This window comes from Brachypodium distachyon, chromosome 1 (genome assembly GCF_000005505.3).
Source record: "Brachypodium distachyon strain Bd21 chromosome 1, Brachypodium_distachyon_v3.0, whole genome shotgun sequence".
Lineage (NCBI taxonomy): Eukaryota > Viridiplantae > Streptophyta > Magnoliopsida > Poales > Poaceae > Brachypodium > Brachypodium distachyon.
Window position 1 is genome coordinate 73,321,257 of NC_016131.3, and position 27,171 is coordinate 73,348,427.

General features: G+C 44.5%; 6 protein-coding genes across 10 annotated transcripts; 4 read left to right on the plus strand and 2 right to left on the minus strand.

Moving 5' to 3' along the window:
• The first annotated feature begins 85 nt into the window (after positions 1-85).
• Positions 86-4,812, plus strand: LOC100831476 (dolichyl-diphosphooligosaccharide--protein glycosyltransferase subunit 1A). The gene is made up of 10 exons (XM_003558862.4): positions 86-281; positions 382-426; positions 1,064-1,692; positions 1,790-1,937; positions 2,037-2,213; positions 2,557-2,625; positions 2,707-2,796; positions 3,030-3,188; positions 3,867-4,091; positions 4,374-4,812. Exons 1-10 carry the CDS (start codon positions 177-179, stop codon positions 4,563-4,565), a joined length of 1,839 nt encoding a protein of 612 aa, XP_003558910.1. The 5' UTR covers positions 86-176; the 3' UTR covers positions 4,566-4,812.
• Positions 4,813-5,557: 745 nt separating this feature from the next.
• On the plus strand, positions 5,558-6,876 carry LOC100832415 (probable E3 ubiquitin-protein ligase ATL45). 2 transcript variants are annotated; one of them, XM_024455074.1, is made up of 3 exons: positions 5,558-5,729; positions 5,843-6,041; positions 6,136-6,876. In XM_024455074.1, the coding sequence occupies exon 3, from the start codon at positions 6,167-6,169 to the stop codon at positions 6,767-6,769; it is 603 nt and encodes a 200-aa protein (XP_024310842.1). In that variant the 5' UTR covers positions 5,558-5,729; positions 5,843-6,041; positions 6,136-6,166; the 3' UTR covers positions 6,770-6,876. The 2 variants fall into 2 exon arrangements, with proteins under 2 accessions (XP_024310842.1, XP_024310841.1); XM_024455073.1 differs by having other exon boundaries at positions 5,558-6,041.
• On the minus strand, positions 6,841-11,290 carry LOC100832733 (monosaccharide-sensing protein 2). Of its 2 annotated transcripts, XM_024455055.1 has the most exons (8): positions 11,021-11,290; positions 10,786-10,893; positions 9,160-9,729; positions 8,765-9,051; positions 8,026-8,547; positions 7,592-7,779; positions 7,272-7,464; positions 6,989-7,168 (listed from the first exon to the last, which is right to left on the minus strand). In XM_024455055.1, the coding sequence occupies exons 1-8, from the start codon at positions 11,115-11,117 to the stop codon at positions 7,133-7,135; spliced, it is 2,001 nt and encodes a 666-aa protein (XP_024310823.1). In that variant the 5' UTR covers positions 11,118-11,290; the 3' UTR covers positions 6,989-7,132. The 2 variants fall into 2 exon arrangements, with proteins under 2 accessions (XP_003562146.2, XP_024310823.1); XM_003562098.4 differs by having other exon boundaries at positions 6,841-7,464.
• A 255-nt stretch (positions 11,291-11,545) lies between these two features.
• On the plus strand, positions 11,546-13,343 carry LOC100833038. Its single transcript, XM_010230963.3, has 4 exons — positions 11,546-11,867; positions 12,021-12,691; positions 12,826-13,038; positions 13,145-13,343. Exons 1-4 carry the CDS (start codon positions 11,645-11,647, stop codon positions 13,187-13,189), a joined length of 1,152 nt encoding a protein of 383 aa, XP_010229265.1. The 5' UTR covers positions 11,546-11,644; the 3' UTR covers positions 13,190-13,343.
• On the minus strand, positions 13,338-18,364 carry LOC100832077 (calcium-dependent protein kinase 7). 3 transcript variants are annotated; one of them, XM_010230961.2, is made up of 9 exons: positions 17,764-18,364; positions 17,592-17,661; positions 16,789-17,506; positions 16,237-16,380; positions 16,002-16,157; positions 15,721-15,836; positions 15,039-15,206; positions 14,486-14,710; positions 13,338-13,844 (listed from the first exon to the last, which is right to left on the minus strand). In XM_010230961.2, exons 3-9 carry the CDS (start codon positions 17,489-17,491, stop codon positions 13,704-13,706), a joined length of 1,653 nt encoding a protein of 550 aa, XP_010229263.1. In that variant the 5' UTR covers positions 17,492-17,506; positions 17,592-17,661; positions 17,764-18,364; the 3' UTR covers positions 13,338-13,703. The 3 variants fall into 3 exon arrangements, with proteins under 3 accessions (XP_010229263.1, XP_003558912.1, XP_024312443.1); XM_003558864.4 differs by having other exon boundaries at positions 16,002-16,154; positions 16,789-17,661; XM_024456675.1 differs by having other exon boundaries at positions 16,789-17,661.
• Positions 18,365-23,020: 4,656 nt separating this feature from the next.
• Positions 23,021-23,832, plus strand: LOC104581891 (zinc finger protein 2). The gene has a single exon (XM_010230964.3). It carries the CDS (start codon positions 23,182-23,184, stop codon positions 23,641-23,643), a length of 462 nt encoding a protein of 153 aa, XP_010229266.1. The 5' UTR covers positions 23,021-23,181; the 3' UTR covers positions 23,644-23,832.
• Positions 23,833-27,171: the final 3,339 nt, after the last annotated feature.

Sequence of the window (27,171 nt, forward strand, 5' to 3'; positions counted from 1 at the left end):
GTTGCAACAAACCGGTCCGGTCCGGCCCGGCCCGGGTCTCGCACGAGTCGGTCTCCTTCTTCTTCCACCGAGCCCGAGGGTTTAATTCTTCTTCTTCTTCCAGAGTGCAACCCCCCATCCATCTCGCCGCGAAGCCGCCCAACACACACCTCCGCGGCGCGATCTGGCCGCCGAGGATGGCGCCGCCGCCCCGCCTCGCCGCGCTCCTCCTCCTACTCCTCGCCGGCGCCTCCGCCTCCGCCGTACGCGCCGATCTGGTCATCTCCAGGGCAGATCGCAAGGTCAGTCAGTCGCCTTCCTCCCCAGATCTCAGGACCCGCCGCAGTTGTCTCGGATCTGATGTTGATGTGTGCGTGTGTGGATTCCTCTCTGTCGTTGCAGGTTGATTTGACTTCTCACATCGTCCGCGTCCTCACTTCGCTCAAGGTATGTATGTTGCTGGGCTCTGCTTCTGCTAAGTGGAAATTTAATCGTGCAGCTCACCGTTGTGACATGTTGAGCTTCCTAATTCATGGTGATTTTGTATGTATAACTCTTGTAGCTTGTCTCCTTAGCATGGTTGACATTAACATGATGCGATGTGTCCATGGAGTTGGCATTTCAGGCATCTGAGTCATTTGTTAGTCCATGCTAGTGGTTACTGCCTCACTGGTCACTGGTAACAAATCCTTATTATCAGAATTGAAACATGTCTGGTCCCATGTCTTGAGAACTGTTGCCGGTACCGACCCCTGGAACCACCTACATCACTCTGTAGTTCTAAAATTGTTGAGCAACATTTTATGAGTCTGAGTCCTTGATTAGTTCATGCTAGTGCTTACTCGTTGCTCACTGGTAACAGATTCATGTCTTGCGGATTTTTGCCAGTATATGGTAGATGGTTGTGGACTCTTTGGCTGATCTGCATAGTTCTAAGATACCTTCGTAGCACTTACTAGAAGTCTAAAACCATTCTATTGTTGTGGAACACACACGTTTTTGCAAGTGCTTCCCTGTGTTTAATGGGCTTTGTATGTGCTATGATGGAATTCTTCTGTTACTTATATAGCCTCCATTTTTTTAGGTTGAAAATGTCGTGTCAGAGCCTGTTTCTAAAGTCTTGCTGGCTTTTCCCAATATTCAAGCAAAGAACTTGGCAGCGATAAGAGCATTTGGTACCGAGGGAAAAGTGAAGGGTCCAAGTGTTGTTCTTCCGATTGAAACTGTTCAACCTTCTGGAGTTCCCCCAGAACTAACGTTCTTTTCAGTATCTTTACACAAACCTTTGCAAAAGGGGAAGATCCTTCACTTAGATGTCTTGACTGTATTTACACACTCTCTCCAACCATTCCCAGAAGAGATCACCCAAGCCGAATCGCAGCTTGTTGTATTTCAGGATAGCTCTCACTATCTGTCACCTTACCCTGTTAAGGTCCAGACACTCAGTATCAGATTGCCTGGTGGAAGGGTTGAATCATACACAAAGTATGCAAATACAAAACTTGTGGATTCTGAGCTAAAATATGGACCGTTTGAAGACCTTCCCCCATTTTCCTACTCCCCTGTTATTGTCCACTTTGAGAACAACAACCCATTTGCAGTTGCAAAGGAACTTGTTAGGGAGATAGAGATATCCCACTGGGGGAATGTACAGATTACTGAACATTACAACATTGCTCATGGTGGTGCCAGACTTAAGGGCGAATTCTCCAGGTTTGTCTCTGTTCTAACTTGTGCTTTAAGTAGCCCAACTCATAACTTGGTGAGAATTCATGTCCAGAAGGAACTAACTTCATGTTCCTATTTGCAGGATTGACTACCAATCTAGACCATATGTGAGAGGGGTTTCGTCATTTAGGCATCTTATTGCTAGATTGCCTCCAACGGCCCACTCTATTTGTTACAGGGATGAAATCGGTAACATTTCGACGTCACACTTGTGGAGTGATTCTAAGAAGGTACTGCTGTTATTCATCTCTATATCAAGGTTTAATGTTCCTAACAAGTGCAAATAGAGTGTAACTTGTTGAATAACATGTCCAACAATCTTATCGCAGACCCAACTCGAAATTGAACCCAGGTTTCCATTGTTTGGTGGTTGGCAAACAACCTTTACCATTGGTTATGGTTTACCTCTTCAAGATTTTGTTTTCACTTCTGATGGAAAGCGATTTCTCAATATCACATTTGGTTCTCCAGTGGAAGAGATTCTCATAGAAAAGCTTATTGTAAAGGTATGCAGCTAGTTGCATTAAACCCATATCCTCAAGAATTTAGTTTTGCATGTTTTCCCTTCTCTTTTATTTATTGAGTTGCACTGTTCAGCGTTCAAAAAAGAATAGGTCCTCTGGTCCAGAATTGCAGACTCTAAACATAGTTTACATATGAGTTGACAATTTCCTTTTTGTAGGTAACATCCAGGCTCTAGATCCTTTAATCATGGTTACATATAACATATGAGAAAACATGAATTTGGCCATCTTTCACTGAACTTGAATCACAATTAATTTTATCCATGCAATTGCTTCCATTTTTTTAATAATTTCACATTAATTTTATCTTTTTTTTTTGAACAAGGTTGTTCTACCCGAAGGTTCAAAGGATATTGATGTTTCAGTTCCATTTCCAACAAAGCAATGGCAAGAGGTGGTTCCTCACTGGATGATATGTAACTGAACGGCTAGCCCATCCTATTCATCGTTGTAATACAAGTGATGTTTGGTGCAGGTGAAGTACTCACATCTTGACATTGCTGGACGACCAGTGCTTGTCTTGGAGAAACCTGATGTTATTCCAGAGCATAATTTACACTTCCAGGTTTGTCTTCAGATTGCTTTAACTAGTTTGTCCCCTTGATTAATTAAACTTTTGAACTATGCCAAATTGGTAACCTAACTGAATAATCTAAAAAGGATTGTAATACTGGTTTTCATCACATATAAAGGCTTATACTTATCAACAGTACTTTACCTGCATGCAGCACACTAATACCTCAAGTGTTTTATGTGAACAATAGCAAACTATTTATTCATTCTTTTTGCAATATGCAGGTGTATTACAAATTCAGTAACATCTCGCTGCTTATTGAGCCGATGATGTTGATTACTGGCTTCTTCCTCCTGTTTGTTGCCTGTATTGCCTACATGCACACTGACATGTCAATTTCTAAGAACTCTCCTTCTTATCTGGCAAAGCTGCAATGGGACGAGGTATGATTATTTTAGACCTCAAACCCCTCTATTTTTTTTGTTATTGTGGGCTCATGAGTAACTTCTTTCTCTAGTCAAATTTTTTTCCAATAATAAGTCGGAAGGTTTGTTGGAGCAATGCAGTAACTAGGAAGTCTGCAATATAGTCTAGTTACACTGACACGATGTTTATTATGGTGACATTGTTATTTGGAAGGCCATCAAGCAATGTTGAGCTAAGAATTGTTTAGAGAAATGCCAAACTAGTTTTTTAGATTACCTTTATGCTTCCATTAAAGCTGGGGTTTGGGCCCTTTGGTCTACAAATGAGAACTTACAACGAAGGAGGCTTGGTAGTGAAGAGCTCAGGTAGCTGGTAGGGCAATGCCTGTTTCATAAGTTGACTTGGATTTTAACATCAGGTAGTTTTGATATAGAAAAAAACATCAAGTTGGTAAACCATGATAAATCTTGAATAATTCCTTGGTTTTTGTCGCATTGCCATTGGTTTAAGATGGAACAACATAGATTACAGAAAGTTTATGATTTTGAATGATTCGTTTTCCTTGTAATAAAAGCATTGATGGTATCCATGCCACGATTTGTAGTTCCATCTTTCTGTTCTGGTCTCATGTATATAATATGCTTTAGTTTTCCGCTGTGCTGGTTTCTTATGACTATTTCATACTTCTGGTACAGGTGCAAGCCACTGTTCAGCAAATCCAGAGCATCTTTGGCCAATGCTTAGCAGTTCACGATAAACTAGAGGTCTCATTGCATGATTTGTCTAGGACCGGAGACACTAAATCTTGCAAAGCAGCTCGTAAAGCTGCCGATGCACAGTTTAAGGAACTAGCGAAAGAGCTGAAGCCACTGTTGATATCTCTACAATCATCAACTCAGTCTTATCAGATATGGCCAAAGGTTTGCTCAACATACTTCTGTTGTTAACTACTGAACACTTTTATGTTGTCATTCCTTTCACATAACAAGTAAAATCGAGAAACATATTGCATCTTGCCCTATCATGCATAACAACAATTGAAATCTAGAAAAACATATCACGTCTTGCCCTATCATGTATGACAAAGGAAATCTAGAAACATATTGCATCTTGCCATATCATGGCATCTGAATCTTAACTGCCTCTTGGCATTTACTTACTACAAACATTCCATTTTGGTTACTGATTGCGTTGTTCTGCAGGTAGAGGACTTGGTTGCAAAGGAGAGAGAGATGCAGGAGAAGCTCATGGCAAGGCATTCCACTGTGGTTGACAGCTTTGAGAAGAAGCTGCGCGGGCAAGATATAGAGAACAGGATTGCTTCCCAGCAGCAGAAAATTACTGTGCTGAGGCAAGAGGTCGAATCTCTTTTAGAGTACCTTAGTGAGATATGAGGAAGTCCAGTGCCACCTTATATCATTAGTGATTAGACCAAAGATTGTCTTCTTTGGTTTCATAGTTTCTTGAGTTTTATATGTTGAAAGCCTGAATGCTCCGAGATGCTGTTGTTGGTTACCCGTCATCCTAGTTCTTGAGACTGGAAATTAAGAAGGATTGTGTAGGATGATAAGCACTGTAATCATTCTGGAACTGAAAGAAATTTTGAATTTGATAACAAAAAACATGGGGAACCTTATCGTCTGGGCTTCGTTTGCTTATTGGGGAACAATTCTAGATTGGTGCTGCATTTGCAGTTAGAAACATGGTAATGATTTCTGTGATTACCATTATGGCCGATGCCAGAAAAAAGAAAGAGAATCCTCCAAAAGAACGATATTTCCAGACCATCGGAACTAGGACATGTTAACATTGGCCCGACCATGAACCTTTACACTATCATGATTTTTCCAGACCATCGGAAAGAGCAAATTGTTCTGTTTACATGTCTACAACTAGGTCTGTGAATGTGACACGCTGCCAAGATTTGGTTAATAATAGTACTCTACTATTGCTTCGAATAATAGCAAAAGTGTACTAGTTTTATAGTGAATTAAATTCTAGTCATTGCTCGGTGTAGCCATTTCTTCCATCAAAGTTATCAGGAAATATCACAAAAAGGACCAGCAACTCTATAATTTCCTTCCAGAAGGTGCAACTACTTAACCTCCAATTGGGTATAATCCCTTTCATAGCAGTGCCTGTCCTTTAAAGTCATACCACTAATGTTGATTTCAACAAGAATATGCAGAGTATTTTAGGGGATATTCCGAAGTCTGAATCGTTCATAGCACATTACATACGGATAATTCCAAACATGAGGCTTGTCTCCTCTGCTCAAAGTTTCCTCGTGTGCTTAATCTACGGGGATTTCGAAAAGCAACCATACATATACACTCTTTTTAGCCAAAAAAGTGGTGTCCAAGCCAAGCCCATCTCCGAATTCCTTTGCTTGTAGACAGCAGGCAAGGTGATGTCGTCCGTCCGTGCCTGAGATTCATCCAACAATTTTCCAAATGTACGTGGATACGAGTGAAGACAGCACTCGTATGAAGACAGCAGGCAAGGTGATGTCGCAGATCTGAGCGTATCAGGCAGGCCGGTGCGCCCTGGAGCTACTTGTAAGTACTACAGCTAGATTCGCGTACTATCTATCCTCTGCAGCTAGAGCTAGCGATCGAACACTTCGAATGGGTCGATAATTGGTGGTGCTTCGAGTTCGATTGCTTTGCAGCTAAGCCACCAGACTCTCTCTGCGCGTTCATCACCGCATCTCGATCAAAAGCGGCACGGCTCAAGCTAGGTTCACGTTTGGGCCATGCTGCTATGACGTTGCTTGGCCTACGTGGCTACGAGGACGAGTCGACCTGAGGAGGATCTGTCGAGGCTTGCAGACTTTGGAAGCCTCTAGTAGTCCAGTACTCCAGTCCAGTGTAAGAAGCCGTCGGTCTCTCTCAGTCTCAGCACTCATCAGTTCTCATTTCATTCCCCGGTGCCTTACGGCTTCGCATCCCCCACCGGGGAAAGACCTCCGGCAAACTAGGAGGGCAATTCATCAATGGCGTCGTCGGCGCGGCGCCTGCTGCAGACCAACTCGGGCCAGTTCCCCACCGCGGGCGCAGACCCACCAGACAGCACTCTCGCTGCCGACTCCGACGTCGTCTTCGTCCTCGCCGCGCTCCTCTGCGCTCTCGTCTGCTTCCTCGGCCTCGCCGCCGTCGCCCGCTGCACCTGCGCGCGCCGCGCCCACAACAACGCCCTGTCCTCCAGCTCCAGCCGGGCCGACGCGGCGGTCAAGGGGCTCGAGAAGGAGGCGCTCAGGGCGCTGCCGAAGCTGGCGTACGAGGACGCCGTGGCCGCGGCCGTCGCGGCGCGCGGACGGGGTCCCGGCTTGACGGCAGCGGGAGAGGAGGTGAAGATCCTGGCGGAGTGCGCCATCTGCCTCTCGGAGTTCGCGGCGCGAGAGGAGATCCGCGTGCTGCCGCAGTGCGGCCATGGCTTCCACGCCGCTTGCGTCGACGCCTGGCTCCGGAAGCAGCCATCCTGCCCTTCCTGCCGCCGCGTCCTCGTCGTCGTCGATGACGACACGCCGGCCGACATCGACCGGTGCGGCAGGTGCGATGCGGCATCCTCATCTACCTCGTCCACGGCTAACTATTGATTGTTGTCGTGTTTGTTCGGTCGGTCGAAAATAAATACAAAATTTTGTACCGAGAAAGAGAGGTGTTGAAATGGCTGGCTTTACCGGGAAAATCCTTTCCGATGACATGAATACCGTATCATTAGATCATTTCACCGGTAATTAAAATAATATCAGTATAATAGCACACAAGCAAAATACATGAAGAATGTTTCTAACTAAACTAGTGACATGGTCGTCGAAGAGTAATAACCTCCTTGTTTTCTTTCGAATCTTCTTCCGGCAGAGTTGGACTACCTGATGCTCCAAGCGCATAAAATTCTGCCATCACCTCAATAGGGATACCTTTTGTTTCTGGAACTTTTAGACAAACAAACACAACAGCTAATACGCACACAACGGCGTAAACCCCGAAGACACCTGCAAGGCCGATGGATTTCAACAATATAGGAAGAGTGTACGTCACAATGATGTCACATATCCAAAATGTTAAGCTGCATAGTGCTAAGCATGTAGCACGAACTTTGTTGGGAAAAATCTCTGAACAGAAAATATTTGGTATTGGACCAAACCCCATGACAAAGATGCAGAAGTAGATACCAACGCTCGTGGTTGAGAGCAAAGCATGTAATTCAGTGCTCAGATTCACAATGTTGACGGTAACCAAGACAACGAGCGACAATAACAAGATCGGTATTGTGCAAATAAGTAGCTGTCTGCATAACATGATGAAACAAAATTAGTCAACTATTTTATTTTGATAACAATAACAACTAAAAAATATATATCTAAAAACAAATGACTTGATGGTAAACATATGAACATGAAGAAAATAGAGTTTACCTTCTACCAGTACGGTCCATAAGCCACATAGCAATGCAAATAAAGGGGATCATTAATAAAGTTGTAAGGGCGCTCATAAGAATAGAAACCGAAGAAGAACTAATGCCAATCTTTGATAGAAGAACCCCAACTCCGGCCTGATCAAGTATCTGAGGAGTATAGTAAAGAATGCCATTGATGCCAGCAAACTGCATATAAACAAAAAAAAAGACATTTTTTATGCCGCATATGTTAAACAAAATAAATGAAGATATGTTTTCCTTGGATATTTATCTAACATTACTTATATAAGAAGGATCACCAAAAATAGGAGCCATACAGCATACTATTTAGACACATAGCTACATCAATAATCTTATTTGATATCTAAACAAATAATAACAAATATTTAAAGTTAAGTTTATAATTAACATTTCTCATCTCCAAGATTTTACCTGCTGAAGTACTTGTATTCCAACACCCACAATCAACGCACGTCTTACTCCAGGTTCTAATAGATCCTTCCATTTTGTACTTTTAATAAATTTCTCACGTGGATGAAGGTTAATTTTGTGATCACCAAATCTGTCTTTATGGAAAACAGACTTGTTCACCAAAGCCGTTGCCTGAACAAATTTCCCATCTAGTGGAACATCGAATTCAGAGACCTTATGTAAAGTTGGTAAACCTCCTTCATATAGATATACTCGGTCCATGCTGGCTTCTGATTGCTCATCTGAAGAGTAACCTTCGGGCAATTTCCAAGCCAATTGCCATCCTCCACCAATGTACCCGCTTTTGTGTGATGGAAGCAATTCACTTCTTGCCAAGGATTTTTGACGAACAAGAGGCTCATGTACACTATCATCCGCATCATCTATAATATGTTCTAGTTCATGATCAGATTCTTGCTGATTCTCCTCGTCCCTTTCAATTGGATCTTGTTGTTCCATTTCATTGAATATGTCATGTGCTTCCTAGTTTACATATAAAAAATTAGTTAACTTAAAAGAAATAATAAAACAAATTAAGGAAAAAATATTACAAACTTTCAAGAAAAAAGATACATGTAAATAAATATCCATATTGCAAAGATGTATCTACTTGTGGATAAAAGTTCAAAAATAGTAAAATTTAAACCGCGATGTTAACTAAAGAAATTATTAAACAACTAATAAATATGAATTATATTACCTCAAGTAAGCTCCCATGCAAACTCCCAACAATGCTGACAATGGGATCAAAATATGTTGCCCCTCGACTGACAGAATTTGTGACCGTGATTTCTTGATCATGTCCCTTCACTGGATATGCAACACATGGCAAATCTTCTGGAAGCCCATACAATTGTATGATTTCTTTCGTTTCTTTGTTCGAAAGGATAGTATCAAATATAACTTTTTCATCGGTACTAATTAGGTACTCCTCCATAGATGGATTGTGACCAACTCTGGTGCCTTCCAAAAGATTGGCCATTTCACCTATACAAGATATGTTAGTATTCCATACAAATATAAATCAAACTTTAAATTATATTTTATAATATAAAAAAAACAATGATATGAACTTCAAGCATTTGATGTACATACTTGAGACGTCTTCCCTTCTTCGTAATCTTTGCAGAACTTTTTTCGCCTCTTCCACCCTTCCTTGGCTGACAAGCCAACTTGGAGTCTCAGGTACATAGAAGATAATTAGAATAGAGTATACAAGCGAGGGAATCAATTGTATTCCAAGCATGATTCTCCAATTGACATTTGGCATCATAGACATCCAAAACACCATGCAGTAAGATAAAAACATGCCACCTGAACCACTTAGCTGAGGAAATGTGTTCAATTTTCCTCTTATGTCTGAAGGAGCGGTCTCACAGATATATAATGGCACTATTATGACAGCCAAACCAATACTAAATCCCTGGATGAGCCTCGCGAAGAGCAACATGTACACATGATAAGACCAGAATATGACCAGTACTGCACTGACAAAAGACAATATCCCCGAGGTAAGTAGCATCATCCACCTCCCAAATTTGTCAGCTAACAATCCAGAAAGTGTTGTGATTATTGTCGCCCCAAAAAGTGCCATGGCCATAATACAACCCTCAATCATCGGCGTGCTGTTTAGGTTAAACTCCTCCTTTATGTAAAACATGGCACCTGATGAAATCATGCAATATTTCATAACCAGTTAGAAAAAAACACTTTGACCAACTACTTTGCGATAAAAAAAAACTTTGGAGTGTATGATACAGTTCTAAAGTGCATTGTGTACCAAATATATCAATAGGGTTTAGAATGTACATATGGGCCCCTTCCCTGTCGCTTTCCTTTAAAAAAATTGTGATATATATTTGACGTCTATATTATACAAAAGTAACTAAAAAGTTCTAGAATATGTGCACAGTATGAGCTACAAAATGGTTCTTGCATATTAACTGGAATGTATGTCGCTGATGCGTGTTAAATATTAACTGCATGGTTTCTAATACCTACATATATTTTATATATTTTATACTAAGGCCCGGCTCCGTAGAGGCATAGACTACATTGCAAATTGAGAGAAGCGCGGAAGCACAACCGCTCAATCCTCGCCCGCGGCCCAAATCCTCTACTGTTAACTTGCCACAATACATGCCGGATTTAGTTAACTGCAAAGATTAAATGCATGGACTAAATTTTCTTTCTTTCTTTAGTTTGACTAAGTGCATGGACAAGCTACTAGTACTACTGATCCAAAAAATTTGTAGGTGCTAGGAGTACCTTTTGCTAGATATCTGGTACCCACGCATGCAAAAGATCCAGAGCTTTTGTTAATTACTACTCGAATCTAGCGTTCATATGGCCATATACGTATACATTCAACTTGGTAATTAATGCATGGCAACGTAAAACTATCTCGATCTAATGTAAAATGTCATATACTACCTTCCTCCGAAAACAAGTAATTTGGATTTATACAGTACAAATCCAAGTCACTTATTTTCGAAGGGAGCGAGAAATTAACACGTAAAAGACGCACAAAACTATAGCTAACAAGTTAAACAGCTTGTGCTGGGTTTTTCTCCACATTGTAATTAGTATATACTATAGTACATCTCGGTACGACTGCAATCAAGTGAGAATAAAATATCTATAGACTTATAGCGAGGGATGATCTAAACAGAAACGTGCAAACAAAAGGAACATCGATCAAAGAAGAAATTGTCGGATCACCTGCAATGCTCGCATTGTCCCAGCCCTGTAGCATGTTGCCGATGGACGCGACAAACGCAAGGAGGACGGCGCCATCCATTGACGCGAGGTCACGAACCCTCTCGCGTGCTGCAAAGGATAAGAACATCTAAAAGCGTTAGTACTACTACTAACAACACGGCGTACGTAGTACATGTGACCACGCGTGAACAATCGAAAACCAACGGGAAATTAAAACCGATCTGGCTCTCCTTACCACGTTGAAAGAAGCCGCCTCCATACTTGTCTTCCGTTGCCGCCGAGTCTTCTACCAGAACGCCGCTGCTGGCGAGAGGGGTAGTCAAGTCCCCCATTGGTTCTTGGCCTCTGAGGGAGAGTCTAGGGGTAACAAATTGGAGGCGCAGCAAAGGGAAGGAAGACAATCGATCCGGAGGCGATCGGTTCTTCTGTTTATTAATTGGAGGTTGAGAATAGAGGAGTTTGTTGGGTTACTGGTACCAGTGCGTACATGCAGCCAGGAGTCCTACTCGGTCACGCGGAGGACCAGCCAGCCGCCCGGACGAGGATTAGTCGTACTCTTCTAGATACTGTCGCGGATCCCCCGATCCACCGGATCCGTTCCGCATGCGTATGTGGGCCGTTGGGCCGCCGAGCCTCCGCCCAGAAAAAACAAACAGTCCATAGGATCTCTGGACGCAACACATCAGGAAAAAAGCCCGGGACCGCGGTGGCCACGAACTGATTTGATCCGAACCACGCCCACACATCTCCTATCTCTACCGCCAAAAAACGAGAAAGGAACGTACGTTCTCCAATTAATCGTCCTCGTACGTTGCACGAGAGAGCACAGAAATCCGGAACCCAGAGTAAAAACAGAGCAATGCATCCTCTCGCCGCGCGAACGCAGCTGCTACTGTTCCCGGCGCCCCACCCGACGATCCCCAACCACCGCGCCTGCCTCCTCGCAACGCCGGTGCCGCCGTCGACTCTGCTCCGGCTGCTCCGGACGACGGCGACGCCACCAGCAGGAGCGAGATCGCCGCCAAGAGCCGTCTCCCCCACCACCACCACCGTTGCCACGGACGACGGGTCCACGCAGTCAGGTCAAAGCTTTTAACTTGCAGATCCTTCGTCGTCGTCGTCGTGATAATGTTACTCGCATGGGCAGCTAGTGGGCACACGCTCCAACGCAGACAGTGCAAAAATCTTTCGAATTTCTTCTTCCGACTCAACTCAATTTGATGTGCGCTACGCAGATAGTGGCGCTAACACGAGCGGCAGCAAGTGGGCGGAGTTCGCGGCGCGGGTGTCGGGGGAGTGGGACGGCTACGGGGCCGACTTCACCGTGTCCGGCGACCCATTAGAGCTCCCGGCCAACGTCGTCCCGGAGGCCTTCCGCGAGTGGGGAGTCGAGGTGTTCGACTGGCAAACCCAGTGCCCGACGCTAGCCGACCCGGCTACCCCGTGCGCGCTGCACTACCGCCTCGTCCGCCTGCTCCCCACCGTCGGCTGCGAGGCCGACGCCGCCACCGTCTACACCTCCCACCAGCGCCACGCCTCCTCCGCCTCCGCCTTCGCCTACGGGGGTTCTTCTTCTTCCTCCTACGTGGCGGCCTGGCCCAAGGGCCCAGCCACCGTGCTGGAGATCGAGCACTGCGTGGTGCACCCGGAGATTGGGGATGATGAAGTGGTGAGGAGGGCCAGGATCGTGCAGACGGTGGCGCTGGCGAGTAAAGCGCCTGGCGCCGTGCTGCGCGGGGTCAAGGTGTTCTCCGAGCAGTGGTACGGCCCGTTCCGTAACGGGGATCAGCTCGGCGGCTGCGCGCTCCGGGAGGCCGCGTTCGCTGCCGGGGAGAGGCTCGCCAAGTCGGAGGTGGTCGGGTCGTGGGAGAGCTCCCAGGCCTCCGCCGCGAAGTTCTCCGGAACGGTACGTCAGAGCAGAACGGCTTTTGCTCTCGGTTCAGTTCTGAACTTCTGATGGATGTTCACTTCAGTTCTGTTCGTGGTTGACACTTGACAGTGTAGAGAGGTTAATTCTCTCCGTTTTTGTGATGCTGGCAGGGGAAGTTTGCTGGTTTGGAGCCGGACGAGCCGCGGAGAACGGCGAGGGACGAGGCCGGCCTCGGCGTGCTGACGCTGCTGCCGAAGCAGCTGTGGAGCTCGTTCAAGGTGGACGAGGAAGCCGGCGAGGTGGTGTGCGAGGTCGGGTGGGTGCTGGGCCAAGGCCGGGCGTTGACGTCCAGGTGTATCCTGTCCAAAGACGGAGACGTCAAGGCAAGTGTTCCGTTCCAACATGATCTTCACTGCTTACTGGTTATTGCCATCAACGCCCATCAGGTATTCAGATTCTTACTCACAGTGGTGGCATCGTCTTGTGTAGGAGATAGCTGCAGCTTGCGAGTCCCGGGTGTCGGAGGGCACCTGACCTGACCGCAGGACCACCAGGAGCTTCCTTTAGGTTTCGTCAGATCTGTACATACATACATACGTCTAGAATAGCCATACTCGGTACATACTGTCAATCTGTCATACAGCAACAAGCAAGTGATCTACTGAGCAAACTGGTCTCACCAAAAGCATGAACTGGCCTGTTTCTTTATTTATGCATTTGATGATGCTCCGGTTTACACAGGGCAGCCATAGTTTCTGCCCCAAACAACGCTACCAATATAGCAGCAACAGGTTTCAGGGTACAAGGTTATGGGAACCAAACTTCACTGGATACAACTGACACAATGAACGAATGCATGAACGAACCAATACACCACTACTATACATAGCCCACGATATTGTCTCTCACAATTACTAGTACTAACCAGTCCAGCTTATTTTAGATAACACCGGCTAAAGGAATCGACTCGTTCTCTTCTTGTAAATGTCACAGTCCAATTCTGAGCGTGAAGAGATGATGAACGCGGGAAGAGAACGAAATCTGCACATCAATGTACTTTAGGTCCATCTAGTTGGGGTGCGTCTCTTAAGGTTACATTCGAATTGGTTTCCAGTTTTTGACACCCATCTCCAGTACTGTTGTTGCCTTGCATCATGGCTACAAATTCGGCATAATCAATTTGACCGTCCTGAAAAATGAAGAGAACGTCCATGCATTAGATTCAAATCGGTTTAAAAGCGAATCAGCGGCACTATAGGTGAAGATAAAAATATCACTAGATTTTGTCACAATATTACCCAGGTAAGATCACTCATATGAGTTGATTTTTTTTTTTCGTACTAATGATCTGTCAAGGCAAGATAGCTCTTATTGCAATATATTATTCAGATATCAGAATCTGTATGTTAATTCGAGATCAATGTGTCAGTCAAACTAATTGGCTGACAGTCATGCTGTCACCATCACCACCTAGATATTCTTTGATGTCAAGAAATGACACTGGATATTATATTTGTGACTCTGGTTTTACAAGTGAAACACCACTTTGGATCAACACCCTCTACGACTCGCCCAGGGCACAAAGGTGAGTCGTACAAGAGTGGGTCAAATTCTGCTTACGTTCCCGGTCTGGTTCAGGACCCCTCTCGATCTTTTTATCTATGTCAAAGATGCAATCCTAGAAACACAAGAAATCCAAAATGATTGAATAAGCCTGCCATATCTGCTGTTACAAAGTGGAACATTGAGGTCCTTCAGGAGTCAGAATTACAGTTAAATGCTACTAATCATTAACAGAGGTATTGGTTTAGAGTGGGATGATCAACTTACATTGTTTTGGTCGACCTCTAAAATAATCTCTTCAAGGAAAGTGACCTCCATGTTATGGTCTCCAAAAGCTCGTTGAAGCTTGTCAATTGTGATATAACCACTACCATCTTTGTCAAAATATGTAAAAGCTGCCATCAAGTGTTCTTCACATTCTATCTTGTTACGAGGCATGGTTGCAGCAATAAATTCTTCATAATTGATGGTTACATTATCGTCTCTATCAGCCTGAAAAAGGTTCAGAGATTAGACAAATCATAACAGCAATGCAGATATTATCCTACCAACAAATCAAGAATGTATGTTATAAATCATTACTGCAATGTTGTCTACGTATAACTTAGGTAATTCAAATGCATCTAGCATGTTATACATTATAACAGCAACAGCATATATGTATTGCTTATGCCTTTTCCATCCCAATTGAAGATACTAACTCAGCACCTCGCAAGGATTGAAGATAACATGTGACTGCTAGTCAGTGTGAAGTACACAAACATTTACAAATTCCATTCAAATACATGCGCCTTCATAAGCTTGAAAAGTACCTACTTACCATTTCCATTATATCACTAATCTTGGCATCTTCCAATTCATTGCTATATCTTGTTAAACCTTTTCTAAGCTCACCAAAAGTGATTACACCTCTATTGTTTATGTCCACTGCCTTGAACATTTCTCTCAATCCAGCAATCTCCTCTTCCGAAAGACGTTCAGCTATCACCTGGAAGCACATGAACTTGTGATGTGTAAGAAGAAATAACGCCCTACTGTTGAGATAAGTAATAGCTGTGGGACATAAGGAAACAAATTGAATTCCAGCATTTCACTGCATACACCATAAACTATAGCAAAAACAAAAGGCTAGGTTTTTTTTGGTTGCAAGAATCAGCCTACAGCAGCAGCTCAAATGAACTTGTTCGCGTGGCAGCAGCAGACTATATTCATGTTTCATGATCATGTGAACTGTAACGTTAGTTGATGATTTATCACTTCTTAGGAATATGTGTCATATTATAGGATAAGTCCAAATAAGACAAAGCTATTATCTTTTTGAAAAGAATAAAAAGATAAAAGCCATTACCCATGATCATGAAACCACCAAAATTAAAACTATTACACTAGCGTAAAGATCCACAGAGGTCAACTGGCAAGATGCTTGATCATGGTGATAAGCTGACAAGAAATATAGCAGCAGTATGAAACAATTCAAGTAGATAAAGCACTGAGCCACTCACCCTCAGAGCCAACTTCTTTAGATTTTTCATTGCAGAGAACTCATTAAGCTGAGAGATAATGCTGGGATCCAAGGCCTGACCAGTGGTCACACCATTTTTACAGATCCAGGGATGCCCTGGCATTAACATACAATGGTAAGCAAATACAAACATGAGTACTAAAATAATTCAAGGAACTAAAATGATGCTGGAAACTACTTCATGACGAAAATATTAATTAGTTTCCAGCATAGAGACATGCAATGAACACAACAGTGAAGAAATAGATCGGATATACTTACGCAGCACTTCATGGGCTTTCAAGCGCTCTGAAGGACAATGGCAGAGCATCTTTCTTATAAGATCCTTTGCACTGTCAGATATCTTAGGCCAAGGTTCTGATTCAAAATCAATGTGCCCCTTAAGAACTGCATCAAATATTCCTTGAGGTGTCTCTGCTAGAAATAATATTGATCATTTCAGTAATTCCAGGGAGAAATTAGACACAAATTTAATACCAGAGACTAGATAAGCTACCTGACCAAAATGGTGGGACCCCACTCAGCAATACATAGAGTATCACACCAGCTGACCACACATCAGATTCTGGTCCATAACGTTTATTCAATACCTCAGGAGCAAGATAGTATGGGCTCCCAACCAGCTCACTGAAAACCTGCCCTGAAATTTATAAGTAGGCAAAATATATTAGATAAAGGAGAAAAACAAGATTTCGTTCAGTAAACAAAAAAACTGGTAGATAAACAGCAACGATGGCGTGGGGGTAGAGTTTTTGTTTCAATTTACTCTATCCTCTTAATAAGCAACAACAATAAGCTAATATATTTTTATTTAGTATTTTTTGCTAAATCAATAAGATATTCTATGTATTCATCAATATTTACGCCATGCTGTGATAGGCTAGACTGAGTGTTGAAGTGGTGGCTTGTATAGTGCTCCTTAAAGTGGTAGCAGAAGTGTAATTGAGCGTAACTGATATTATACAGTAAAACAGGCATAAAAACATCATGGCAATTTCTCTTGCTTAAAAACAATTCCTTGCAAATGCATTAACATTTGATAACATACCTGGTTTGAAGAAAATGGATAGACCAAAATCAATCGCCTTTATTGACAGGTCATCATCTTTATCCAAAAGGAGGAAATTTTCTGGCTTGAGATCGCGGTGCATCACCCCAAGTGAATGGCACATAGCCACAATGCTAATAACAATTTTTATAATCTCTGCAGCCTTCAGTTCACTGTAATATCCTTTCCCCTTGATTCGATCAAAGAGCTCCCCACCAGCCAAGAGCTCCATCACTATGTGCACTGCCTGCCCGTCCTCATAAACATCCTTGATTGAAACAACATTCTTGTGTCCTGACAAATGGTGCATTATCTGTATCTCACGGCGCACATCCTCAACATCCACCTTGGTGATGAGCTTGCGCTTTAAGATGGTCTTGCATGCATATTCACACCCTGTACTAATCTCAGTGCAGAGGTATGTCGTGCCAAACTGACCCTGCCCAAGCTTCCGACCAAGGATATAATTCTGCCTTAGATCTGCCGTCTTCCGCCCAAGCACAGATATAGATGTCGGATCCAATCCTTGCCTCAGAATACCAGCAGCGCTGGGCTTAAGCGAGTTCGCCTCTGGTAAGGGCTTCTTCAAGTCCAAGTAGCCGCCCCCCTCAACGTACCCATCTGAATATACAGAAACAGGACGCGCCCTGGGGTACCGATTGTGGTAGCAATCGGTCCCAAGGGTCCCATTTTGATTACCCATTGCAAGAACAGCACCCTGTGCAAACTCAAAGTTCCCAGTCTCACGATTGTATCCCTCGGATGCAAATGCTGATCAAATAGCGAGGACACTACTCCCAAACCTGGAGAACTGGGTGAATTTCTTCCGAAGGCAGCCTTCAGTTGGCTTGCTGGGAGGGAAAAATCGACAACCTGAAATTTAACAATACAAAACCTGATCAGCAACCCATTCTTGTCACCCAATGGCAAGAAAACCAGAGCAAGGATTAACTTGACCAAGGAGGAAATACAAACTTTGGGTAATGGCAAGAAATCCCTTCCGAAGGCGCCTCCTATGGGCGTCTACCGAGAGGAAGAAATCTCCTGCCTCAGGGCTGCTGCCACCACCACCACCAGACTTGACCTCCTTAAAATACCCAAAACTTTTGCTCTCCACTACACGAAAGTTAACTAAAACCCACACGAAAACGAGGTTGCCAAGCTCACGCTCAAAGCCTGGCGCACCCTGGAACCGTCAAAACTGGAAGAGCTCGTCCCAAAAGGCAGCTCCGTTGGAAGGCTTCCTCCGGCAGAAAATCCCCAATCCGAAGTTTCCTAATGCAGAAACCCGGCCGCAACCCAAGCTTGAAAGCCACGATTCGGCGGAACCGACGAGAAACACCTAACCAGTTGGCCACAAGGCAAATCAAGACCATGAAACCCGAAATTTCTGCCGGGAGGAAACGAAACGGGGCCCGGATTCGAGCCCGCCGGATCCTCGACAGGCGGCGAGCCCGATCGGAGCAGCTCGAGCAAGGATCGAGCCGAGGGCTCGGACAGCAATTAGAGTCTTCCGGAGGGGCTAAAACGCAAAATCGATGAAAGGGGAAAATTAAAGAACGGAGAAGAGAAAAAGAGAGCAGGCGGGGCAGGGGCCCTATTTATATCCCCGGGAGGGTTTGGTGCGGTTACAGTACTCCTCCACTGTGTGTGGGCCAGTCGGGCGGTGAATCTTTTGCGGATGGACCCTCCTGTTCTGAGATTATCGTATTTTCGCAGCGGCTGGAAAACAGCCCGTGGTTTCGGTTTGCCGGTGTGCAAGGGCGGTTTTGGGGTTTGGGGACTCTGGAAGGTTGTCTCTGCTTTGGGACGGAATGCTTAATAATTTTCCACGATACAAATCAAAATCAAAGTTGTGTGTCAATAGCATGACCGGAGACTGGAATACGACGGGATGCAAGAAGTGTAAATAACTAGGGTAGTCTCTGTTATTGCCTGCCGCATTGGGTGAAATTTTTGTTTCCTCTTCTCGAAGTAAACTTTTTTTTACTTTGTATATTTGATTGGATCTGTTGACGATGATTGTGTCTCCGAGGATAAGGTTCTAATTGACTGTCTCTCCCAGGTGCAACGCGGAAATATATCCCGCTAGCTTAAGTTTGCTCGTGCAGAGCAAGAAAAGTGCTGTCATACCGAAGTAGCGCCTTACCTAATTGATCGAAATATGACCCCTGAAAATTAGAAGGAAATGGGTGTCGGTTGGGATCCAACTCAGCTGACTGACAGTGACGTCCCACCAAACGTAGACGTATATATACTCGGCTTAATTATCGCGTCTCCCGATCTTGGGCGGTCGGTCGGTGCCGTTCGATCGGATAGCGAGCCCGCAGGAGGCGAGAGCTGCTGTTTCGGGACACCTGAAGGCAAGCCACATGGCACGAGAGACTCTGGTGCGCCTGCTTCGAGCAGGGGACAAGTGGCGTGATGAACCACACTCGCGGCCACATGGTCCCGGTGAACACAACACGTGCGTGTCGACGCGTCGAGAAACAGGGTTAGCTCCAGGGAGAAATCTTTTTTTTTTTAGAGTAACCTCCGGGGAGAAATCTCAGAGGAGCTCCGCACGGCGGTGTCGCAAAACACACGCAGGTTCTGGCTCCCCGGCGTGAACGCTCGTTAGCTGACACGGTGGCCGCTCAACATCCAAGCGCGCAGGCAGATCACGCGAAATGAAATGGGACGAGACGAAAGTGTCCCTCGCAGGCTGCGGTGCACGGCACGGTCGAGAAAAAAAAAAGGTGACAACTCGGTTTCTGGCCCACTTTGCCTTCTTTTTTTTCTTCTTCTTTTTTGCGACTGTAACAACCGCGATGCGATCGGGAGACGTGACATGTGTAACGTGTGTAACTTAGGACGGCAGGCAGGGTGTGCCATGTCCAGACGCGATCGGATCAGCAGTCGCCGTTGGCTTCTCCTGCCCAAGCAAAGCCATCGGCCGCGACCGATCTGCTGATCCTGAAAGGGGATGATAGGTTAGAATCATGCGTTGTTACTACATGATCACTGACGCACAGGATGATAGGAGGGGGAAGAGAGCTAGAGCGGGTATCAGACGCCAGAGAATGAACGAATATATGTATGGAGTAAAGAATTGGTGTGCTGTAGATTAAGTAGCATACGGTGCGGGGATGTCGTTGTAGGAGAAACAGGCCACATACGTTGTCCTGAAAGAATTAGGTTCGTGTCTATATATACAGATCAAGATATATACGCGTTCGATTGAAAGGTCCATCCATGCATAGAAAGATGCTTCCTCGGTCTATCGCGTGTTAAGAGGAGTGTTCTTTTTTTGTCACGTCTAGTTTCTTGACTCCCAACACCGATCGGCTTGTTTTCTTGACAGTGGTCATTTTCGCTTCAAACACTTAAGACTCCTTTTTTTTTATGTCCCGAAAGCAAACCTAGCAGAAAATAAAAGAGAAGAGAACTGATGCCCCTCTGGTAAGCAAATAGTATTTGTTTGTACGCTAGTGAAAACAAGATACTATTTTCTCCGTCTCATATTAAGTGACTCGAATTTTTGCCCAAATATGGATGTATCTATACTGAAAAAGTGTCTAGATACATATAATATTTGGTCACTTAATATGGAACGGAGATAGTACATCTTTAAACGATCACCATGTTACAACCTCTGCAACCGACTTAATTTTGTCACAACTTATTATCATGGATATTCGATGTACTAGTATAACAGGCGTACACACAACCTTCTATCAGTACAGATAATCGAACGATCGATCCACCATGTGACTTTCAATTCTTTGTACATGTATGATAATTGGAATAAATATATTCCGATGATTCTTTCTACATGTACTAGAAAAAAGAGCCTCACGAAGTCTCCACTACTGGGTTGGTCAAAAAGAAAAGTCTCCAGGGTACCAGGAGAACCCCGGCATGCGCCATCTCTCAAGACATGGAGGGGGGATGGTGGTGTTGGTGATTTGTTTAGGGAATATAGTTTGAGGTGTTTGGGTACAGAACTACAGATATAGAATTTTTTTTCTTTTTTGAGAATGGGTACAGATATAGATAATGCATCAAAGTGGCCCAGTTATGCATCCCCTGTCTGGGCCAGAGGCGCACGCAGCCTAAACTACAGGCTTGGCATTTCAGCCCACTCGGTCCCTTGAAAGCTGCCATGTTTCGAAACTCTAGTAATTAACAGTGATTATGCTGTCCTTCTATCTCTCCGCCTTTCCCGGAGAGAAACCCTAACCGGTCGTCTTCTTCGAAGATTTCCAGCGGTTTTTCTCGTCTCTCACGGTCGATCTGGTTTTAAGAGACGAGGGCAACCACGGATCAAAGTCTGGCATCAAATTTTGCTATCTTCTTTTGTTAAGTTTTGTGTGCGTATCGGTGACGTCTTGGCGATGGAGAAGCCGTTGTCTAGAAGATTGGTGTTCTGACTCCTTCATCATTCTGGTGTACGCGTTGCAACCTATGCCATGGAGTCAGTAGTTCTCACGATACGTCTTTTCGGGTTGCTGGTCTTTTTCGTTGTGGATTCATCGACGAAGTAGCAATTTTACAGCTTGTCTTGCAAAAGATACTACCCGACCATGGTGCGTTCAACGATCTTAGGTTCGCACCGTTTGAGGTGGGCGGCTCATGCGGCTTTTCAAAACCTCTGAGGTTAGTTCAACTTGTGCAATCATGATTTTCTGCAATTTTATCAACGAATACGTGGAGAAGTATCAAGATGCGAAGAATGGATAAGAGAAGTTTAGGACTACAATAAAATTTTTAGTTCTGTTGAGTATCTTTGTTATTTGTGTTCGTTCGTGTATCGATCTTTTGTACTTTGTCTCTTTGTCTCTTGAACCAATAAAGCTATCTCATTGATCTAAAAACAGTGATTATGCTAATAAAAAAGTAATTTACAGTGATGACGTAAAAAAAATCGCTAAAAACAGTGATGATGTAATTTTGATTAAAAAAACATGTTTGGATCCAGACCCAGCTTTCGAAGCATTTTCTGCTATAGCTGAAAAAAAACTTTTTCCTGCGACCATGCATTCTCTCGTCTTGTTTGTCGCATTGCTGAAGCTTTGCAGTGAGCGACAGTTGAGCCATGTCGACCAGATCGAACGAGCGCATCATGGAAATTGACATGAACAGTTCCAATTAATTATTCAGACGGGACATGCCGGTACAAATGTAGACCTGTATGCGCGATCTGTTGCTGGATGCCTAGATTTCCCCGAGTCTGAGAGATCCCGTTCATGGATATCGACATCACAATAAGATAGCTTAATAGCTACTATCCGTAGCATAGTGCAGCAGCTTGTATATATTGGCACGTGTTGCCATGCCATTGCACCCACATCAACAACTTGGTACTATCACTTTTCTAAATATAAAAATGTTATAGTTTTGTTCTAACGTGAACTTCTTAAAAAATAAAATTAATTTGACTACATTTATAGAAAAATGTAATGATATACCCAAAAAGTATAACATGAAGATATAAATTGTGACATATTTTAAAAATTAAATATAGAATTGTAGATGCCGACAAATGTTTCAAGGAACTTAGAAATAGAAAGAAAAAAACCTATTTGAGTCATATCTTCATATGTACTATGTGTACATCGAATTTGGATTTAGAAATTATACGAGGATTTAAACAAATTGAGTAAATTGTCAATAACTACCACTTTTGGGGAGTTGGTTAAAAAAGACACCACTTTGGGTTTTTATTGCACATAACCACTATTTTTTTGGTGATACGTTGGTTGCGGCCCAAATAGTTACTTCAACGAGTCTAATCACGTTTCTGGCAAGGTGGTCCCACTTGGAGCACGCCCGATGTGGTTGCCGTTTGATCGATCTGACCGGCTCAAGGCGTGGGAATTAATCAAGTCCAATGTGCCCTGGCTGGTGGGATCACATTGCTAGAAACGAGATTATATTAAGCGACTATATTGGATGCAAGCAAATATTGCCTAGAAAGTGGTGGTTCGGTGTAATTTACTCGCACACAAATAGCTCGTGAACCCACTCAATGCAAATTATTATTATTTTACACCGGCTAATAAAGGCCCTGATGTAGCTTTTGTTGTTTTCATTTTGTCCTAAGATTGGGCTAAAGGTGGATGTAGGAGATGCTCTCGGGTAGGTCCCTCTTGACTTTTCCTTGAGCATCCTGCAGAACTGTATCATATCACGTCATATTTGATTCGATGTCTCCCTCGTCGATGTAGTGCTACAGTAGTCTCCACAGCGCAGAGAGCTTACCCTTCCAGATATAGAAGCACCACCGCGCCCATTCTCAGCTGGTCTTCACTACTCGGTGGAGTAGTAGCTAGCTGGAGTAGCTAGCTAGCAACCACTGTCGCTAGAGCTAGTTCTAGTTGGTAGCAACAGTATATACGTCCGGATTTGGATATGGAGGAAGCGAAGAGAAAGGCGCCGCGGGTGTTCGGGCACGCGCAAGCTGCGGCGGAGTTGTCGCTGTCTTTGGCGCCGGCGGGGAGCATCGTCCAAGCGGCAGCGGCGGCTGTTGGCGCCCCGACGGCGGCGCGCGTGGGCGGCGGCGAGGAGCGGCGGCGGCTGTTCCAGTGCCTGTTCTGCGACAGGACGTTCCTCAAGTCGCAGGCGCTGGGCGGCCACCAGAACGCGCACCGCTGGAAAGACCGCGCCGGGGGCCGGTTCAGGGACCCCTACGGCGAAGAAGAAGAGCCTGGGTACTATTGCCACGGCCATCATGAGCAGCCTGGCTTCGTCCACGACACTTCCACGCCTCGAGGCCTCGAGGTAATGGGCGGTGGACATGCAGATGTTGAGCGAAGCTGGCCGAGGGCCTCCGGCGACGGGGGCGAGAAGCTGGACCTCCAGCTTCGTCTCTAACTAGCTAGCTAGTCTGGTTTTCTGTTATGCCATTTCTGTTGTTAATCGCTGTGTGTTGCTAGCTAGCTACTACTACGTAGTCCTCCTGTAAATACGAACCGGGGAATGTCTAGCTATGCCTATCTATGTGATTCTATGTACGTCATGCCAGTGAATTAGCAATAAATAATTTGCTCGTGGCTTGTAATATAGTATGGCAGCATCGATCCGCTTTGCTTATCATGCAATACTTCATTTGTGATGCTGAAAGTAATTGGGGCTCCATACGTACGGCACGAGCGCCTGTCCGTCCGTACGTACTGAGTCGACGGCTTGCGACAGGAAACACCAGTTATTGGCTTGCACTCTCCACTGGATCTTTAATATCGATCGAGGCTCTGTGTGAAAGCGGTATTCACTGTGGGAGCCGCCTCCAACTAGTGGAGTGATGATCGATCGAGACGGCAGTATTGGCATGGCAAATTAGTGCACACACTTTTCTGAGGTAATCAACGTGGAGAGCATCAGTCGACCCAACGGATAACTTTACACGAAATAAGAGTGGCATCCGGGGGGCTCCGGGTCTTTAAAAATTTACAGTGTCCTCAGAAAACCAGAATCACGAAAGTGAGTGTGGACAGGACGCTTTAGGATGCGTTTTCTTACAGGTTAATTGGATATATGTCATTATAATTTTCACCAGTTGAAGATGTGCCATTAAAAATTAAACGTTGACTTGGAGAATTGTCACTCTAACTTTTTATACCTCTATTCGTGTCTTTTTGTCCAATACCATCACGTATATACTGTCTAAATACGTATATACATATCTCTATACGAACAGTTTTTTTTCCATCCCAAATCAAACAGTTTTATTCCTCTTATCCCCACGCAAGCCTCGTATCCCGTCGCTAAACTGTCTCGAGAGCGCGATGAACCCTAGAAAAAGCAGTTTAGGGGTTCATATGTGCCCAGAAATGGCTCATCTTTGGACAGTAGGCTCATAAAAGTAGTTATGATTTTCTGTAATTTTTATAGATTTTTCTGAGAAGTTTGAATTTTGGGACAAATTTGAATTTTTTGAACCTTTATGGTGCCTGAAAGACTTGAACGTACTGTTGAATGTTGTAAATAGGAGTATTATGGTAAATAATGTTGTACACGCTGAAACACATGTATTTTATGAACAGTCATTGGTCTTAAGTGGACAAAATGGCATAGTTAGAGGTAAAGTTAGAGTGGCATTTCTTCAAGTTAAGTTTTTGTAATGGCATATCTCCAACCGGTGGAATAGAGAGTGGCATAAATGCAATTAACCCTTTTCTTATAGCGGTGAGGCAGGATGGCATGGGACGACCCTAATTTTTAGATGTTTGCTGGTTTGTGCATAGGCTTGGGCGAGCCGCCGAATATACACTAATTATTCTAGTTCGCGTGAGCCGGTAGAGTCAGGGTGCCTTCTTTTCGGCTTCTGGGACCGGCTTCTCTTAGAAGCTGCCCTCACCTAGCTTCATGGAGAAGCCGCATCACAAATTTAGTTAGACTTTCAAAGTAGTTTAGGCCAAACTAGTTTGACAGTCTAACCAAATTTAGGTGGCGGCTTCTCCCAGAAGCTGGGGGAGGGCAGCTTCTCCAAGAAGCCGGTCCAGGAAGCCGAAAAGAACTGGCTTCAGGCGCATCATGCCGCCCACGGGCGAACCGAACTGAACCCGAGCCGATTGGACCGAAACCGAAAACCAACCAAAATTTCGGTTCTGGGTTCTTATCAAGGACCAAACATTTTTCGACCCGTTTGAAAAGGCATTTCTCCCTAAGTAGTTTTGGTGGTGATGACAACACATGTGATGATCTTATCTTGTGCTAAGTATTTTAGATTTATAAAGAACTCGACACAAGATGAGTTGCGGACCCCTAAAAAGGAAAGAAATGTAGCGGTGTTTAGCGGCTTTTTCGGTTGATTTGAGTCGTAGGACATCCGTACTATTAAGAGGGGATCCACAAGGGAGGTAATGGGTGAATCAATTTCACGTACACATCTACACCATATTGCACCCACTAAAAAGCCTGCCCAAAAAGGTGTTTGTCGAAAACTTGTTTCAGGAAGTGTTTCAGGCTGTTATGGATTCCAGGTGGCGGAAGTTGAACTCCGCCCGAACCTCCGGGTGCTTTCTGTTAGTCCCGGAGGAATATGCGAAACTTCCGGTGAATAACCGAAACTTCCGGTCAGCCGGAAGTTCCGGCTATTTAGCGGAAGTTCTGGCCTACCCCAGCGCAGTGCATAACGGCTCGATTTTTGGGATCCCATATAAGTACCCCTTCGTCCCCAACGAGCCACTAGACCATTTCCACGCCAAGAACACCCCAACCCCATTCAAGAACACCTCAAGCTTCAATCTTCAAGATCTCCCTCCCTAGCCACTCCCAACTCTTGATTCTTTGAGGATTGGAGGAGAAAATCTTGCTCTAAGATTTCACCAAGTCAAAAAGTTGATTCCCCTTGTTTTCTTTGTGGATTTCGTTTCTCTTGGGTTGTTGGGAACCCTAGACGGAAGCGGTCACCTCGAGCTCTCCCTTGGTGTGAGGAGCTTGAGGCTTGGATTGGGAGCCTCCTATTGAAGTGTGAAGTTTGCCCCGGTCAAATTTGTAAGGGTTCGGCGTTCGTCCTCAAGGAATCCATTAGTGAACTCACCTCACCTTTGTGGTGTTGTGAGAGCTCATCCCACCTTTGTGGTGCGGTGAGTTGGAGAATAGAGTGAGCCTTCGTGGCGTCTTTACCTTTGTGGTAGAGCACTCCTCCAAACGGAAACGTACACCGATCCCAATAGGTGGAACTCCGGTGAAATCTTCGTCTCCACGTGTGGTATCATTTCTCCTTTACATTCTTGTTATATGTATCGTTGCTTCGGCTATTGCATTTCATTCTAGGGTTGCATTCACTTTAGAGAATTTAGATAACTCTAGGATTAAGTGTTTGTATCATTCAAGAATTGAAAAAGAAAAGCTAAAATTTGTTAGTCTCCTTCCCCCCCTCTAGTCGACCATACCGATCTTTCACCGTTCGCAATCATTGATCTCGATTAACCGAAATACCCGAACTAACCGTATCACACGTAGCCCAACCCAACACATGTGGCCTTCTAGAAAACCTTCGACCCTGAGTCATCATCTAGCCCACTCCGCTCCCACCCGCATGACCCTGAGGAACCATTTTTTTTACTCCCTCCATCCCATATTAAGTGACTTTCAACGTATATATACGTATAATAGAAATGTAATAGAAAGTCATTTAATATGGAAAGGAGGGATTAAGAAAAAACAAAGGAGCCGGTTGGGTCCAAACCGGAACGCCAAACCCCACTCGCAGCCTACCAAACTTCGTCCACCGACCAAACACACGGATCTTGTGCCCGGTTTCTCCTATTCCCCCTTCCGTATGTTGCTCAGAAATAAACTGGCACACACAGCTTAGCGCACACACATGCGTCGGATGGGCAAACGTGTGGTGCAGCCTGAATGCAGCCGGGTGCAAAGAAAAATATCTGCTCCGAT

Excerpts from the sequence above, each read along its gene's own strand:
- LOC100831476 (XM_003558862.4), top strand. The coding sequence starts at position 177 with ATGGCGCCGCCGCCCCGCCTCGCCGCGCTCCTCCTCCTACTCCTCGCC. Across the intron at positions 2,214-2,556 it reads TAGAAAAGCTTATTGTAAAG|GTTGTTCTACCCGAAGGTTC; the intron begins GTATGCAGCTAG and ends TTTTTGAACAAG. Across the intron at positions 3,189-3,866 it reads CAAAGCTGCAATGGGACGAG|GTGCAAGCCACTGTTCAGCA; the intron begins GTATGATTATTT and ends CTTCTGGTACAG.
- LOC100832415 (XM_024455073.1), top strand. The coding sequence starts at position 6,167 with ATGGCGTCGTCGGCGCGGCGCCTGCTGCAGACCAACTCGGGCCAGTTC.
- LOC100832733 (XM_003562098.4), bottom strand. The coding sequence starts at position 11,117 with ATGGGGGACTTGACTACCCCTCTCGCCAGCAGCGGCGTTCTGGTAGAA. Across the intron at positions 8,548-8,764 it reads TGCATGGGAGCTTACTTGAG|GAAGCACATGACATATTCAA; the intron begins GTAATATAATTC and ends TATGTAAACTAG. Across the intron at positions 7,780-8,025 it reads GAATACAAGTACTTCAGCAG|TTTGCTGGCATCAATGGCAT; the intron begins GTAAAATCTTGG and ends GTTTATATGCAG.
- LOC100833038 (XM_010230963.3), top strand. The coding sequence starts at position 11,645 with ATGCATCCTCTCGCCGCGCGAACGCAGCTGCTACTGTTCCCGGCGCCC. Across the intron at positions 12,692-12,825 it reads CCGCGAAGTTCTCCGGAACG|GGGAAGTTTGCTGGTTTGGA; the intron begins GTACGTCAGAGC and ends TGATGCTGGCAG. Across the intron at positions 13,039-13,144 it reads CCAAAGACGGAGACGTCAAG|GAGATAGCTGCAGCTTGCGA; the intron begins GCAAGTGTTCCG and ends CGTCTTGTGTAG.
- LOC100832077 (XM_010230961.2), bottom strand. The coding sequence starts at position 17,491 with ATGGGTAATCAAAATGGGACCCTTGGGACCGATTGCTACCACAATCGG. Across the intron at positions 15,207-15,720 it reads TAAAGAAGTTGGCTCTGAGG|GTGATAGCTGAACGTCTTTC; the intron begins GTGAGTGGCTCA and ends ATGTGCTTCCAG. Across the intron at positions 13,845-14,485 it reads TAGAGGTCGACCAAAACAAT|GACGGTCAAATTGATTATGC; the intron begins GTAAGTTGATCA and ends TTCATTTTTCAG.
- LOC104581891 (XM_010230964.3), top strand. The coding sequence starts at position 23,182 with ATGGAGGAAGCGAAGAGAAAGGCGCCGCGGGTGTTCGGGCACGCGCAA.